A 15,188-nucleotide genomic window follows, 5' to 3' on the forward strand; every position below is an offset into this window, starting at 1 on the left:
ATCAAACATATAATCATATGATCGTGCATTTTCCTGCCTCCTTTGCTTTGTTAATACTATTTCTTTCATGCAAACTGCCATTCACTGGCTATCTTTCCCTGTGCTCTAGCTTATACTCAAGCCACGTGGTGTCACAGAGGTCAACAAGATGTTCCTTATTTAAACTACCTAGTTGGAGGCTCTTCCAATGTTTCAATAAGTAACCCAAAGGAGAATGTTTGGGTACCGATGTAGAATTTCTCATATTTCCTGAGTGCCAGCACTAACCTATGAAAAAGGATGGTACCTTGGCAAGCTCTTCTCCTGGTAAGTTCTCCCAAGGGGCTTTGTCCCCTTCTGCCTGAACTACCATGGTTTCTAGAGGGTTCCAGCTCGGACATGACCACAACTGCATGACGGCCCATCAGAAAATCACAAGCGAGGATGTCTTCTTCAGTGATTTCTGAGCTACCCCAGGCTTCCCTGGGGCCTTCCTGGGTGTCCACCATGACTGCGGCTTGAGTGTGGAGCCAGAACTAGAGTGCCATGGGTTTCTGAGAAACCTTGCTCAATAGCAAAACCTTGCTTGCTATTGAGGGAAGAAGAGAAAGGTTCTGCCTTTCTTAGCTTGCCACATGTTCCTTTGCCTCTTGCTGGCTTGCTCTCTTCCTCAAGCCTCTTCCCTTGAGACAAATAAGGCAGAGTAAATTGGGTCCCCTATGTTGAGAACATAGCAATGACCCCTGGAAAATTAACCAAAAAGAGAGAAGTAAAAATCATGTGAACCAAAAATGACTAAAATAAAAAATAAATTAAATAGTATGAAGACCAAAGTGCTGACAACTGGTAGAGTTTGGTGTTTCCATTGATACAGCTCAGAAAAGTCTCTGCAGTCCTACCTGCAACAAAAATATTTAAGTGACTCAAACATTTTTTTCAAGTCCCAAGCAATAAATATGGTATTAACACACCTTTAATTAGTTGGGCCTCTCTTTTCTTCCAGTATTATTCTATACTATCACCATTATAAGCTTTTCCCAGATGCTTATATAGCTTTTGGTTTTTCTGTTTTTGTTTGTTTTTTAATTTTCTTAGTTACACACTGCTTTACAACGTTGCTCATGATGCATTTGTTACAGGTATTCAATATTCCAACAACAATCCCACCACTACTGTTACCTTGCTTCCACCATTGTCTCCATTTTCCCAAACAGCCCCAATTTCACCCCCTTAGCAGGCCCACAATTTATTTTATATTTCTTGCTACCACTAAATGGCAAGCAGAATGATCAAAAAAAAGTTTCATAGAAGGAAACTTGTGAAAATTGTTTTATCTCACCATGGAAACATTAAGTCCTTGTCTGAGGGCTTTACTAAGCTGTTGTTGCAAGTTAAGCCTTCTGTGTTAATGCTTTTGTTAGTCGAGATTGGTTGGCTTCTACATTATATCCCATCCAATCTGGGGTGCTCCCACGAGGATGTCAGTGTTGTAGAGCTTGGATATGTCACTCCAGAAAATCTAGAATATTTGACTAGGCAGTCTGAAATGGCTCTCAGGGCTTTGATAGGGTTGGATTTGGCCCACCCCCTCTCATGAAATCTCCCCAGAGGTTGGTCCTAACATAGTTTGGATCATATTAAGCAATACTCTGCCAACAAAATAATTAAGTGAATGAAATGTGATCCCTTCTGACTACAATCTAAACCCGAATATAACTATTTCAACCTGAATATCTAAATGCATTTTTGAGTGTATTCCCAAATCTTAGTATGAAATCTTATTAAGATTTTTCCATATTATAAAACTTTTCTGTCCATTTTCTTTAATGCAATTGTCCTTTTCTCTGTTTAATCCACTAAACAGAAATCCCCTGAGTATGGATACTGCATTTCATTTGCCTAATATGTCTTCAGTGCTTATCACAACAAATTGCACATAGCAAGAGTTTTATAGCTATAGAACTAAAATAAGTGTAAATAATTTTGTTGAAAAAATAATAAATTTAACATTTTGAAATAATTACAGGTGTAAGGAGCGGTAGCATAGCGGGTAGGGTGTTTGCCTTCATACAGACAACTCAGGTTCAATTCCTCCGCCCCTCTCAGAGAGCCCGGCAAACTACCGAGAGTATCTTGCCCACACGACAGAGCCTGGCAAGCTACCCATGGCATATCCGATATGCCAAACACAGTAACAACAAATCTCACAAGGGAGACGTTACTTGTGCCCGCTCGAGCAAATCGATGAGCAACAGGATGACAATGACAGTGACAGATGTAAGTTATTTTAAAGCATTATACATATGATGTGCAATTAGGGGATATTTAAGAAAATCACTCTCAATCTTCTGTTGCTAATAAATAGTTCTAGCAAAAAAGAATTTTCTTGACTTATTAAAAACATGTTCATTGTTCTGAATTCCTTCATGGAGTAATCCTTATTCACTTTGGTGCTTTTATAGCTCTAAATCTTCCTTAATGAAGAAAGAGCTTTATAAATGCTCTTGATCTTGTGTTACTACCTACATGATGTGAAATTCCAAATTTACTATTTCCAATCCTGCTATTCTTTCTAGTTCCTAAAACTTATTTCATCTAAAACCCAAATTGTTTGTTTGATTTTTTGTTTGTTTGTTTGTTTTAAAAGAGGTTTCTGTAAATACCAAGAATGATACTAGGTTATCCTTAAAATTTTAGCTGCTGAAGCAGTAGCATTTAAGATGAAAAGTGTGGTGTTAAAACATGAAACCCTGGGGCTGGAGCACAGCAGGTAGGGCATTTGCCTTGCATGCGGCCGACCCGGGTTCGACTCCCAGCATCCTATATGGCCCCCTGAGCACTTCGGGGAGTAATTCCTGAGTGCAGAGCCAGGAGTAACCCTTATGCATTGCCAAGTGTGACCCAAAAAGAAAAAAAAAAAACCAAAACACCAAAAAAAAAAAAACCATGAAGCCCTATCACAAACATTATTGTAAAATCACAGTACCTCAAATATTTTTTTAGTTCTTACTTTTTCAAGACAACTAAAGATAGCCTATACTTTTTTCATCACTGAACTAGGAAAGGAAAATATGAAACATGATAGACTTACATTTATAAAAGTAATAAGTCCAGAGGAAGTTTCTTTACTTGACTGCTTTTTCTGTTTTGATATCTTCCAGAAGTTCTGGCTAAACTTTTTATCTTTTTCAGCAACTCCAGCACATTACAATGGGCTGACATCTCTAAAAGACCAACCTTCCTACCTCCAAAATGACATCTCAGTGCATTTAAGTAGATTTTTTTTAAAAATTAAACTTTATTTACACACGGTGGTTTACAAAGTGGGTCATAATACAGTTGATTCAGACATTCAATGTTCCAACACCAATCCCACCACCAAGGGGATTCTCCAAGGTCCCTAGTTCCCCACCCACCACTGTCCCCATAAACCAGCCCCCTTACCAGGCACAAAATAATTTACTTTATACTGTTTGTTACAACAAAATAACAAATGGAACCATAAAAAAAGTTCAATTAAAGAGAATTTGTAAAAATTGTTGTATCTCATAATGATGTTATTAAAGTCATTGTTTGAAGATTTACTGAGCTGTTGGTATTGATTGAGCCTTCTATATTATTGTTTTCCCTCACTGAGTTTAGTGGGCTTCTGTGTAACTTTCCCATTTAATTTGCTGTGCTCATACCGGGCTGTCAGTATTGTGAAACCTACAGGTATCACTCCAGAGACTGTAGAACTTGGAATATTCTTTGGTTTTTCATCTCTTCCAAGATTAGTTGTGAAGCTGTGAAGCTGGACTGTTTATATGCTGGAGGACATGGCATGTGGGTGGGGACGCTGGACCTCCCAGGGAAATGGCGTCGGGTGTGGGGAGGCTACCTAGCCCTTATTCCAAAAAAAGTTCCCAGGGTTCTCAGCTTGGAAACTGGTGTACTTGGGAGTTTCATCCACGTGGCATCTCTTCCAAGATTAGTCCTTAAGCAAAAGAAAAAAATTAATATATATATAAATATAAAAAATGTAATTCCTATTTGTGTTCCTTAATAAATCTATTTGAAATTAAGTTCATTTGAATAAAATAAGAAATGTATGAGTTATAAGAACTTAAGTAATAGGAACTTAACCAGTAAATATAAGAGAAGAGATTGAGGAGGGATTTAATGGTATTTGAACACTTAAAAGTAAAAGGTAACTATGAAGATATGATTCCTAAGACAAAGACAGTATTTCAATAGAAGAGGTTTTCAAGTATACCAATTATAAAATGAAAAACTTTGTAAATCATGGTATTTTAATGAAAATAATTTTTAAAAAATGAAAAAAAGAGAACCAGTTTGGGAGGTTTATGAATGGCCAACGTGGCTTGTGATTTATGAGCAAATGTACAATCAATTGCCCTCATTTTAAATGTATTACTTGAACATTGAAAATAACTGATTCTTCTCTTACAGCTGTTCATCTCAAAGTAGGGATTCTCAGGTCATATCCACTTAAAAAAATGACAACTATTCTAATCTATAAAAACAGAACTTTAAGTGATTTATCCAAAAATTTAATACAATCATCTTGCCAATCTCTTGGGGAATAGTTTTTTAGAACACATCTTTCTTTATTCCATTGAGAAGTAATCCTAACATTGAAAATATGATTGTCACACATTTGGTGGTATTTTAGCTCTTGATTCTACAGATGGGAGAGGAGGAGGGGAACAGTAGTAACTAATGCTCAACCTCACTTTCCCAGAGAGAACATTTTCTGTTGTTTGAGATTTCAAAAAGGGCCAAAATTTTGCTTCATTCAAATATTTCCATTAAGAATGTATCTCATTATTTCAGTGTTCGTTAGATATATAAATTCACCAGAAAATTGGTATTATATTATTAATTTGATAGCATTTTTTGTTGAAATTTTCTTGAAGTCAGGCAAAGTTTTCTAATGCATTACTTTAACAAATTCTTTTTTATTTAAAACTCACAACTATTCTTTGGCTATGCAGCTAAGTATTAATGTAGTACCTGCTGGTTAATAGCACAACTTTGAAAATTATGATTGCTCTTGTACATCTAGAAACACACACAACCGCCCAAAAAAAACTTAAATAAAAAATTCAAAGCCTTAAAATTATTCTGCATTTCCCATTGCGTACAGATTTCTACCTGCTAGATTTCAGTTGCAATTCAAGTTTGGCTGCTTTTTAAACTCAGCATGCCATTTATTCTTTACCATGTCTTCCTGACTCTTTCCCTTCCTCCTGCTAAAGGTAATAGTTCAACAAGGTTCATGCCAACTACAATCCTCAGGCAACTTCAAAATCAAGGTTTATGAATCTGTCTGTTTCTTGCCCTAGGAACAGCTCAAATATCTGCTAAAAAATTTACTAATACTGAATCTTAGAATACAAATATTATGAACTTTTTAAAGGAAAATCAGGAGTTCCCTTTAGTTTTCTTTCACAAATGTTGCTTCAAGTCTAAATAATAGGAAAAACTAAAAGGAACTCCTCATCTTCCTTTAAAAAGTTCATAATGTTTGTATGTTCATGTTCTACCTTCACCGACTATGTATGGTCTTTGAAAATTGCGGAAACAGTCTTTCCCATTCATAAGCAAGAAGGTTTATAGCGTTTACATAAGACCAAGAGAAAATATCCCAAATTGGTAGTTATCAATCTTCAGAGGCACAAATTCAAGTGCATATTTTTATACCCCATCGGGTTAACAAAAACAAACTATTATCTCTTAGGATCAAATGCTAACAGATGAAAAATTGAGTGAATATAAAGCTGTTCTCTGAAGATCTAGATTTAGAGCTGGAGCGTGGGTTCTTTAACACTTTTCAGCTACTCTGACTGTCACATGGGATCAAAATGAGACTTCACACTCAGGAGCAGCTGTTGAAGTGCTCTCCCTGCACTCCCAAGAATTTTTCTCTGCCTTTTCCTGCCTTCACTCTAATTCTGGTAGAGGGTATGAATTTTTGCTCAATTCACAGTACCTTGCCATTACTTTACCCCCCTTTCTTTTTGCCTTAATGTCTCCTCTGGGTATTCTTGTCCGAATGAAATCTAGAATTCCTGCAGGAAAGTGGACACTTGGGCATTAAATGCACAAACAGAGTTAGTGAAATGCAAGATTTCTGGTCCCACTTGCCATCTCTGAAGGAGTTGAATATCTCATCTTTCAACCAAAGGTTTGTTTTTCTATCTGGTTATAGGCCCTTTCATCAGAAAACAGAAGTTACATTTCTCCTGTGTGGCACTGAGAAGTCATAGCCATATATATCCATGACAGTCGAAAAGCCCAGTGAGTATCTGTTTTTTCCAAGTATCTGGCACTACTTCTGACACAGAAGTTGATCCTCAGGGAAAGAAAATCTACAATCATTACTATTTAGAATATTATCTGAGGCTTGGTTGCATTTATTTAGTCACTTATTAATATGGTTTTCTAAAATCTGATTAAGAATCCAAATGGGCAAATGCTTTAAAAGACCCAGAGAGGTCATTTCAATATAGCCTCACCTTTATGTTTAGACCCTCAATTTTATTCTCCCAGTTAACTATCACATTTTAGAAAAAGAAAAAAAAACGGTAAAGTCCTTCAATACAACATTTTGCAGGCTTTTAGATGTGCTGTCATCTCTACTCATATCATCTTTGTACCACATACCTGCATCAATTTATAGTCACAGTAGATCCTCAAAGTCCTAATTCAATGATTTTTTTCTTACTCATGCATTGCTAGTCCTAGACTGCTTTGACAATTATACTTTGGGAATATTTTTCAATGCATTCTAATCCCTATAACTTGTTCTTAATATATTCTCAATCTCTATACATCTTAGATGAACTTATGAGGCTCAAAACTAAAGCTGAATACCTGCTACTGGTGAGTTTGTCTAATGCTAAGTACATTTATATTCTTACTTTGTGACAGTCCATAGATCTTTTCTATTATTTAACAGTGCAGAAATGACCTAGTAAAGTTAATGACCCACTGGGAAGGCAAAAGTAAACTTACATAATAGAGTATCCAATACTCCAGTACATCTGTAACGAAGTATTTTAATGAGTCAAATTAGTTTGAATAGTTAAGCTCTGAATTAGCCTTATAAACTGTGCCCAGAATTTAAAGCAACATTCCACATTCAATTAAAATTCTTAGAAATTTGTTTTCAATGGCTGTTTCTTGCCTGTAAAGTACAAAAAGTGTTCTTTCCAGTCACTTCAAAAGCATACATTGATAGAGCGCTTTAATGTAGATATCAGAAGAAACATAAAAGAAATATATGAAAGGGTGACATTGTGATAATAATAGTTGGTTGCAAGACTTTCGTTTGAATGGAATATGCAGAAACTCACAGAACTCAAATTATATCCCAAAAGTGATCCCCCAAATATACTCCTATTTCACAATGTAAAATATTATTGAAAACGAAGAGGTCTGGGGTCCCAGGACATAGCACAGGTGTGAGGTTGCAATGAAGTCATCAGACACATGGCACTGCCAGGAGGCAGTCCAGGAGGACTCCACACATTTAAACTGCACCACATCCCGGGGTCTTAGCCCCGAGCTATTACTTGGAGTGGACCCTAAGCCTTTGAGCATTGCTTAGGGGCAATGATAAAAAGAAAAGAAAACGCTGCCCAGATGAGATCCCGAGTGGCCGTACATAATAGCTCCTCCACTCCTAAAAGACCATGATCCTGGAAGCCCAATAACTCTTTTGGCACCCAGCGGCTTCTTGCAGAAATGCGTCTAGACTGTGAGCTAAGCTACAGCCCCATGCTGCCCCGGAAGTGGAAAGGTTTTTCTCTCTCAGCCTTTCCTTTCGGCGGCGGCGATGTGTCGACCTCCATCTGTTAGATCTCACTAAACAGAGGTATGAGCTTGCAGTGATGCGACTTCTGGCATAATTTTCTCTGGACTTAATTACTAAAATACCAGAAATCCAATCATATGCTCTTCATTCTCAGCAATGGAAAACAAATTATCAAGTGATGCCTTTACGGCAGGTCTGATTTTTTTTTTGGGGGGGGGGAATTTCAAATAATAATAGTGACTTTTCTGTTGAAATATTAAATGTAATCAAAGTAACAAGAGAGTAAAGTGAAAATCATGAGCCACACAGGCAGGGTGTGGGGGTGGGTGGGATGGGAGGTACACTGGGGTTCGTGGTGGTGGAACATGTGCACTGGTGAAGGGATGGGTGCTTGATCATTGTATGACTGAGACTTAAACCTGAAAGCTTTGTAACTTTTCTCATGGTGATTCAGTAAAATATAAATTAAAAAGAAAACTAGGGGACCAGTAGGTCCAAACAAAATTATAGCAAAATTATTTAATTTTTTGTTTATTAAAAAATAAACCTTTATCTACTATACAGAATTGATGGGATTGACCACACATAAAGAATCACAGACCTTTCTTAACTGCCTAATAAATTTTCAACCAAGTAGGAATTTCCTGGTACCACTGGTCTAGAGCTACCTACTTTATGCTGTCACATTGCTGGAGAAAAGAAATCTGTTTCAAGATATTACATCAAAATTATCCTTTTGACTCTCATCCAATCTCTTAAGTGGGAAATACTAATATGCTTTTTGTCACTTAGTTTTTAAAATGTATCAAATATCTAATATTTGTTACTAGAAAGTCAAGTTTTGGAGTCGGAGCAATGGTACAATAGGTAGGGTATTCGCCTTCATGCAGATGACCCAGGATTGAGCCCTAGAACCTCATATGGTCCCTTACAGCCCCATCACAACTGACCCCAGAGTAAGCTCTGAGCACTGCTGACTGCGCTACCTACCCCATCAAAATCAAGCTGGTTGTTTTTTTGCTCTTCTGTTTGTAAACAAATTTTTTCCCGAATCTTTAAACATATTAGCTATTCACATCTTAGTAAGCTTCAAGTTGAATGCTATTCTTTAGAACTAAAATGCAGAGCTAGATCCAAAAATTCATGAGGAGTAGAAATTAGTAAGTTGATCTGGAATCCTACATGTATGAATTTAATCAAAGATCTTCTTAATTTTATCTTAATAGCTGTGAGATAATAAAAGTTATATCTATTGTCTATTGGTTACTGTTCCATATTCCTGGCACAGTTTCTGAATCTGAGTAAACTGTAAGGAGAAAAGAGTACCTAGAAAATCTTTTGTTCAAATATTTGATGTTTGACTCTGGTTCCTGACTCCAAGCATCTAAATTCTTATAATTTAAGATAAGCTAGGAGATTGTTTGTTTTAATGAGGCAACCTGGTGGCTCCTACATAGCTCTGGTTACCAAGAAGTCTAAGCCATAATTAGAAAATTGGAATTTTCAACAACATTCTATCTCCAGAGAGAGGGTGAACTAGAAATGGAGCTAAAAATTCATCATGCAGCTATGAAACAGACTCAAAAATGTCTCCAAATTACTGGATCCAGAAAGCTTCCAAATTGGAGAACACATCTATAATCAACTTTATGGGAATAGAAGTAACTGAAGTCCTTCTAGACCTTATTTTATGTGTGTCTTCATCTGACTGTCATATCATTTAAATTCTCTGTTAATAAAAAGGCAAACATTTCCTAGGGTTCTGTTAACTATTCTAGAAAATCAATCAAAATTATGGGAGGGTTTTATGAGATGCTCTACCTTGTAGTCAAGTTAGGTAGAAGCTGTTTGTTTCCTGGGGACCTGCTAATGATTGGCACCTGGAGTGGGAGGAAGTCTGACAGGACTAAACCCTTAACCAGAGGCACCTTAAATTATCTCTAGGTAGAGTACCAGGATTGAATGATATTGTGTGAAATAAATTTGCTTGGTGTGTGTGTGTGTGTGTGTCTTCTAGATCAGTACTGAAGGGTCCCCCTATCATCACTGATTTGTCTGTAGTACGAGAAAAAATGGGAGACATGGAGTCATCTCAAACCTGACTGAAATTTGGTCTCAATTAGTAGCCTAGACACAAATTTGTTGCTTAGTGACTGTCTCTCTTAATAAAACACTTAGACCATTTTCAGCTGACATTTTAACAAATGTCTTCAAAATTTTTAAATCTAATTTTTTTTGAATACTTATTTAGGAGTTCAGGATTTTTTTTGACCACCTTTTTGTTTGTAGTGGACAGCTATTCTTTCTGCACTTCAGATTTTCACATATTATTTAACAACTATATTATTTGACACTGCCAGTTCCCATATACTTTCTTCCAAATTTTAGTTATAAATTGGGTTGGCTGAAATAGGAAATAGCATGTGATCCAATCAAAGACCTTCATTTTAAAAAGAAATTATATTTTTCTATGGTGATAACACTGTGAGCTATAACATATAAGAAGTATGTCTCTTTTGACTAAGGCCAAACTGAAAATAAAATAATGTGTAATGAAAATGACAACTCGTTCTAACTGTTTGAAGATCCAGCTTCCAATTGTCCTTGAAGCTTAGCTCAATGTTTGAGTTCTCAATGGGCACGTGAGCTAATTCACTGAACTGGGATAGGAGAACATCTTTCTGCCTATTAAACAAGTCTTCACTTACATAAAGATTTTGCTATGTAAAGTTGCTACATATTATTCCCTCCCCAATTTGTGTATGTGTTTGGGGGAGCAACAATCCTGGTGGGGTTCGGGATTTATTGTGGCGTTGTGCTCAGAGATCACTTCCTGTACAAGGGATTTCATTGTACTACTAGGCATAGAACCCTAGTAGCCAAGTTCAAGGTAAGTGCCCTACCTGCTATCCTATCTCTCTAGTTCCTATTCCCTCCCATGTATATGTTTTATATTAGCTTTCTGTGGTTGCTATGACAAAAACTTGGTGGTTTAAAGGCTTACTGAAGAGCATGGGGGGAAAATGTTTTCTTGTCTTTCTTAGCTTCTAGAAGTCATCTGCATCCCTTGATTCAAAACCTCTGTCCTTCATATTCAAAGGTAGCATACGGTGAATGTCTCTTTGACGATTCTTACATCTGACCCTTGGTTCAACTGGGAAAGTTTTAGTCACCTGTGATTAAATTAAAACTACCTACATAATCTAGATAATATCCTCCTCTCACGCCCTTCATTATAAGCATGGAAATCAGAGTCTCTATTGCCATGCATGTAACATGTGAACAAATACTGGGACTTTAGGAGTGATTGACATAGGGAAATGATGACCATTTTTCTGCCTTCTACTAAAAATGAGAGTAACATTTCACTTCTCAGTTGAAGTCATTTGGCTCAGTAGTAAACTTATTTTTTTAAAAAAAGGAAAATTGGACATCTTTCATATTAATATCAGCCTGTTAATCAACATAATTGGAAACAGTTGTTTTACTCAAAACAACCCCTCCAAAAAAGTTTTTTTCTAGAGTGGAAATTTATGCTGGTTTGATCTTTTTTCTGAAGATGAGTTTGGAGATCCTTATTGGTTCTCTCCAGCATATGATCAGAACACAACCTTTGAAATATGGAATAAAAAGTATTTCCATACTCACATACTTGGAGCCTGAGGCTCCTATCATTCTTGAGAACAGAAAATAAACACAGCATCCTCTTTGTTTTACTAATTGCTTTGTTTCCCCAAGCAGCTAGCACAACATCTGCCAGACCAGAATGCATTCTTTCCACACACCATCTAACCACTGCCGGCCAGATAAACGACCTACGCTTCATGGAGTAAGGGCAAATGCTTTCCAAGCACTCAGCAGGCAATTTTCAAGAGGCAAAGACTTCAAGCAGAAATGAAGTTGAATTCACCAAATCTTTAGAGTGATTATGGAGTTGTTGATTCTGTAATGATCTCATACTGTCTGCTATTTTATTGATTTTGTTTTTCAATAGAACTATTAAAGATTACAATCCTCAGATAGGCATAATGTGGGCAGATGCTCATATTCTCACACACAGTTCTGCCAGGATATTTTTACATCTTTCTGCACATAAAACAAAATGAAGACATGTGTTATAGATGCATGCTACCACTAACTCCCCCAGAAGAAGGGAGTTTATTGTATGCTCATTTCCTGGATGAAGTATTAAAACAACTCTACCTAGATAAAATGAACAATACTTCCAAGAGAAAAGTGATTTGCTTTGAAGGCAACTTATTAAGCATTCTTAATTACCCAAGCACATTGAAATGGAAATTTGGGTCATCGCAGTCAAATGTCACTCCTGTCATTTCTTCATTCCTAATTCAATGTAAGCTCCATGATATATCTACTGACGAAGCATTAAAGTATAAAATACGGCAACAGCTTATGCATCTATTGTGCATCAAAAAGTTTCTTTTCAAATGTGGCTTGAAAGACGGAAAAGTAACCATCAAAGCTAACTAAAAAGAGACAAAATTAATTCCTTTAAGGAATCATTCCAGAAAATCCACAGAACTAAAACCATAGTCTTACCTTGGGAGCTTGGAGTTGACCCATTCTTCTTTCTTCTGCTATGGTCATTGGGGTTAACTCTCTCTGTTCCACTGAGGGATGTTTGGGAGGGACAGGTGGGGGTTGTAAGAAAGAGTTCTTATATCTCCTTATCATGTAATACTCTTCTTCAGTGAGCTCTTCCACTGGAGACCTAAGTAGAAATGATTCTGAATCCTTAGAGAAATACCGAATGATCTGCACAGACATATGCAAGCGGTTGACAGGAATTTCCCAGCATTCCTTGGGGTTAGCGACGTCGCTTATGAGTAAGTAAGAGTCTGTGATAGCATCCTCCAACTGTAGTTCTGGTACTGAAGCCAAAATGTCTTCTTGAATAGAAAGATCTCTCACAGATACCTTCACATTGAAGGGAAATCGGAAGGAAGAGGAGATTGTAGGAATCTGGTACTGTTTCGTGTCATGTATCTCCTCTACAAAACCTCCATCCAAGTACAAAGGGAGCAGTGCGACCTCGCAGGAATTTTTGAGGAGCTTTTCACAAGCGAGAACATCCAGTGCTTTCTTCATTCCCTCATAGCGAACTTCAATAGTCTGTAAGTGATGCACGAGAAAACGGTCACCCACAGACACAGATGACAGTTCATCATGAGGGGCATGAAAGGCTTTGGTGGCCACCACATGGAGAGACTCCCATGCGTTCCTCGCTATCTCAAGGTCATGGGCGGTGGGGAACTCCCGAGGTCGACGCTTGAATTTACCTTTGTAGCTAGTGGGGATCAAGAAGTGTCTCTTAGGAAAAGTGCTTTTAATTTCTGAAGCTAGGATCCTTGATGCTTGATACTTATCGTGGACCACGATGTTTTTACCAGGCTGTAGAATACTGCTAGGTATCTGGCTTCCTTCTGGGACTTCTATAATTTCAACCTCTAACGGAAAGGCTTTACTGTTCAATTCAAAAATATCTTGTGTAGATAAGAACTGAGAAAACGCACTACCATCATAAGAGTCAGTAATGTCTTTGACTTCAATATCTAAGTTGGATAGAATGTAAAATATATCCTTTGGGGCTGAAGAAAAAAAAAACATGATTACTTTGTGTTTTAGAATGTTACTGTGAGTTTGTACTCTACCTTCACTGTCATTCCATTGTTCATCAATTTGCTCAAGTAGGCACCAGTAATGTCTCCATCCGTCCCTGTCATGTGCTAGTATAGCCCAACAGTGTATTGGGGGCTCTGTCAGGGTCAGGTGAATGAGGACTGTTGTTGTTATTGTTTTTGGCATACCGAGTGTGCCACGGGTAGCTTGCCAGGCTCTGCCTTATCATATGCAAATTTTATTATGGGTTGGGGAGCAAGGGATAGCTCAAAAGCTGGACCACATGCCATGCATGTTAGATCGTGGACACCATATGACCCTATCCTTACCATAATGTTGGCCTGAGCAAAACTATTAGACTCAAACCACTGGTGATGGCTTCCTCTTTGCCACAAAGAAGCTTAAGTTATCATGATATAATAGCCTTTAACTTGCTGCTCTCATTTTTTCAAATTTAAAACTTAAATTGATTACACACAAAACCAAAACTAATCAACTTGAAATTCCGCCAAAAGAAAGACATTAAGGAGTATGTTTGAATTCTAATGAACCTCATCAAAACCACATCCTTCTCTTTATAGCCTAACAATAATTGTTCTTTTTGTTCTACTGAATTATTCCTGTGTTTTCCTTTATGTATAAATGAAAATATGTCCATATGTTTAATGTATAGATGCATTTTTCAGGAAGATTGATATCATTTTAAGTCATACCCTTGGTGCACCAATAGTAGATATATAAAGTTAGCTGAGAAAGAAGTTCAGCTACTTCAATTAATACCATGTCTGCAAAAAACCTAGAAAATACAAACTGTGCAGGGTAGGAGCGCTCCTAAGAGAGCTCAGGAGACCTGGTGGTATTACCTGTGATTTTTGCAACTACCCAGCAGTTCATTGCATGGGACTGAGGATGTGGTGCCGCTCAGGTACTTTTGCACTGAGGATTACCTGGGTCACATCACTAGTGCTTGGGTGTCTCCAGGGATGCATTCAGTCACGCTTAGGGGACCATGTGGTGCAAAGAACCCAGGTAGGGTATATTTCAGTCATGCACACTTAACAATCTCCCAACCCAGGAATACATTCTTAATCTATAATTCTATAAGATGCAAAAGCATTACAAAATAATGGGACATTAAGTGCTTAAGATTGCTAATTGAAATTTTTTTCAGTGAGAATTTTGAAGGTGAAGCATTAACACATACAAAAAAAAGAAGGTGGCACAGGATAGGACGCCAATAAGAGGAGCCCCAGGTGTTTTGCTGGGGTGCTTACCATTATATACTTTGCCTAATGCTTCACTGGTGACTAATGAAATTTTAAAATTCTTTCCAAACAGTTACTCTCTCAAAACTCTTTCTTTGAATCTATGGAAACGCTTAAATATAGTCTTGAAATTACTATCTGTTCTCCATACACTAGCCCACATAGATCATTATAGTCTTACCTTAAAAATAAAGTTACATGTTAATTGTAACATATTTTATGCTGGTTTATATTTTTTACATAACTTTAAAACACTTTTTATAGCATTTTCAAGATATGCCATCATTTCCCAGTAACTCCACTAACTCCCTTCTGTCAATGTTACATACTTGCCTGCTTTTGAAAGTGAGTAATTTGGAAGAGTTCAGACTGCATTTCCTTTTATAAAACACTACCATTTCATTACTTATAATAATATTGTCTACAGCATCTCATCATACATAACTCTAAGTTTGTGCCATATTATTTCTATATACTGTACA

General features: G+C 37.1%; 1 protein-coding gene across 1 annotated transcript in view; it reads right to left on the reverse strand.

Annotated features, from left to right (window-relative positions):
• Positions 1-854: 854 nt before the first annotated feature.
• Positions 855-15,188, reverse strand: part of THEMIS (thymocyte selection associated) — a 107,154-nt gene continuing 92,820 nt past the window's right edge. Inside the window, exons 4-5 of the mRNA XM_004609099.2 lie at positions 12,362-13,410; positions 855-878 (exon numbers count right to left, since the gene is read on the reverse strand). Of these exons, the coding sequence (XP_004609156.2) occupies positions 855-878; positions 12,362-13,410 (1,073 nt within the window). The remainder of the gene's footprint in view (positions 879-12,361; positions 13,411-15,188) is intronic.

The sequence above is a fragment of the Sorex araneus genome, chromosome 4 (genome assembly GCF_027595985.1).
Source record: "Sorex araneus isolate mSorAra2 chromosome 4, mSorAra2.pri, whole genome shotgun sequence".
In the NCBI taxonomy this organism is placed as follows: Eukaryota; Metazoa; Chordata; class Mammalia; order Eulipotyphla; family Soricidae; genus Sorex; species Sorex araneus.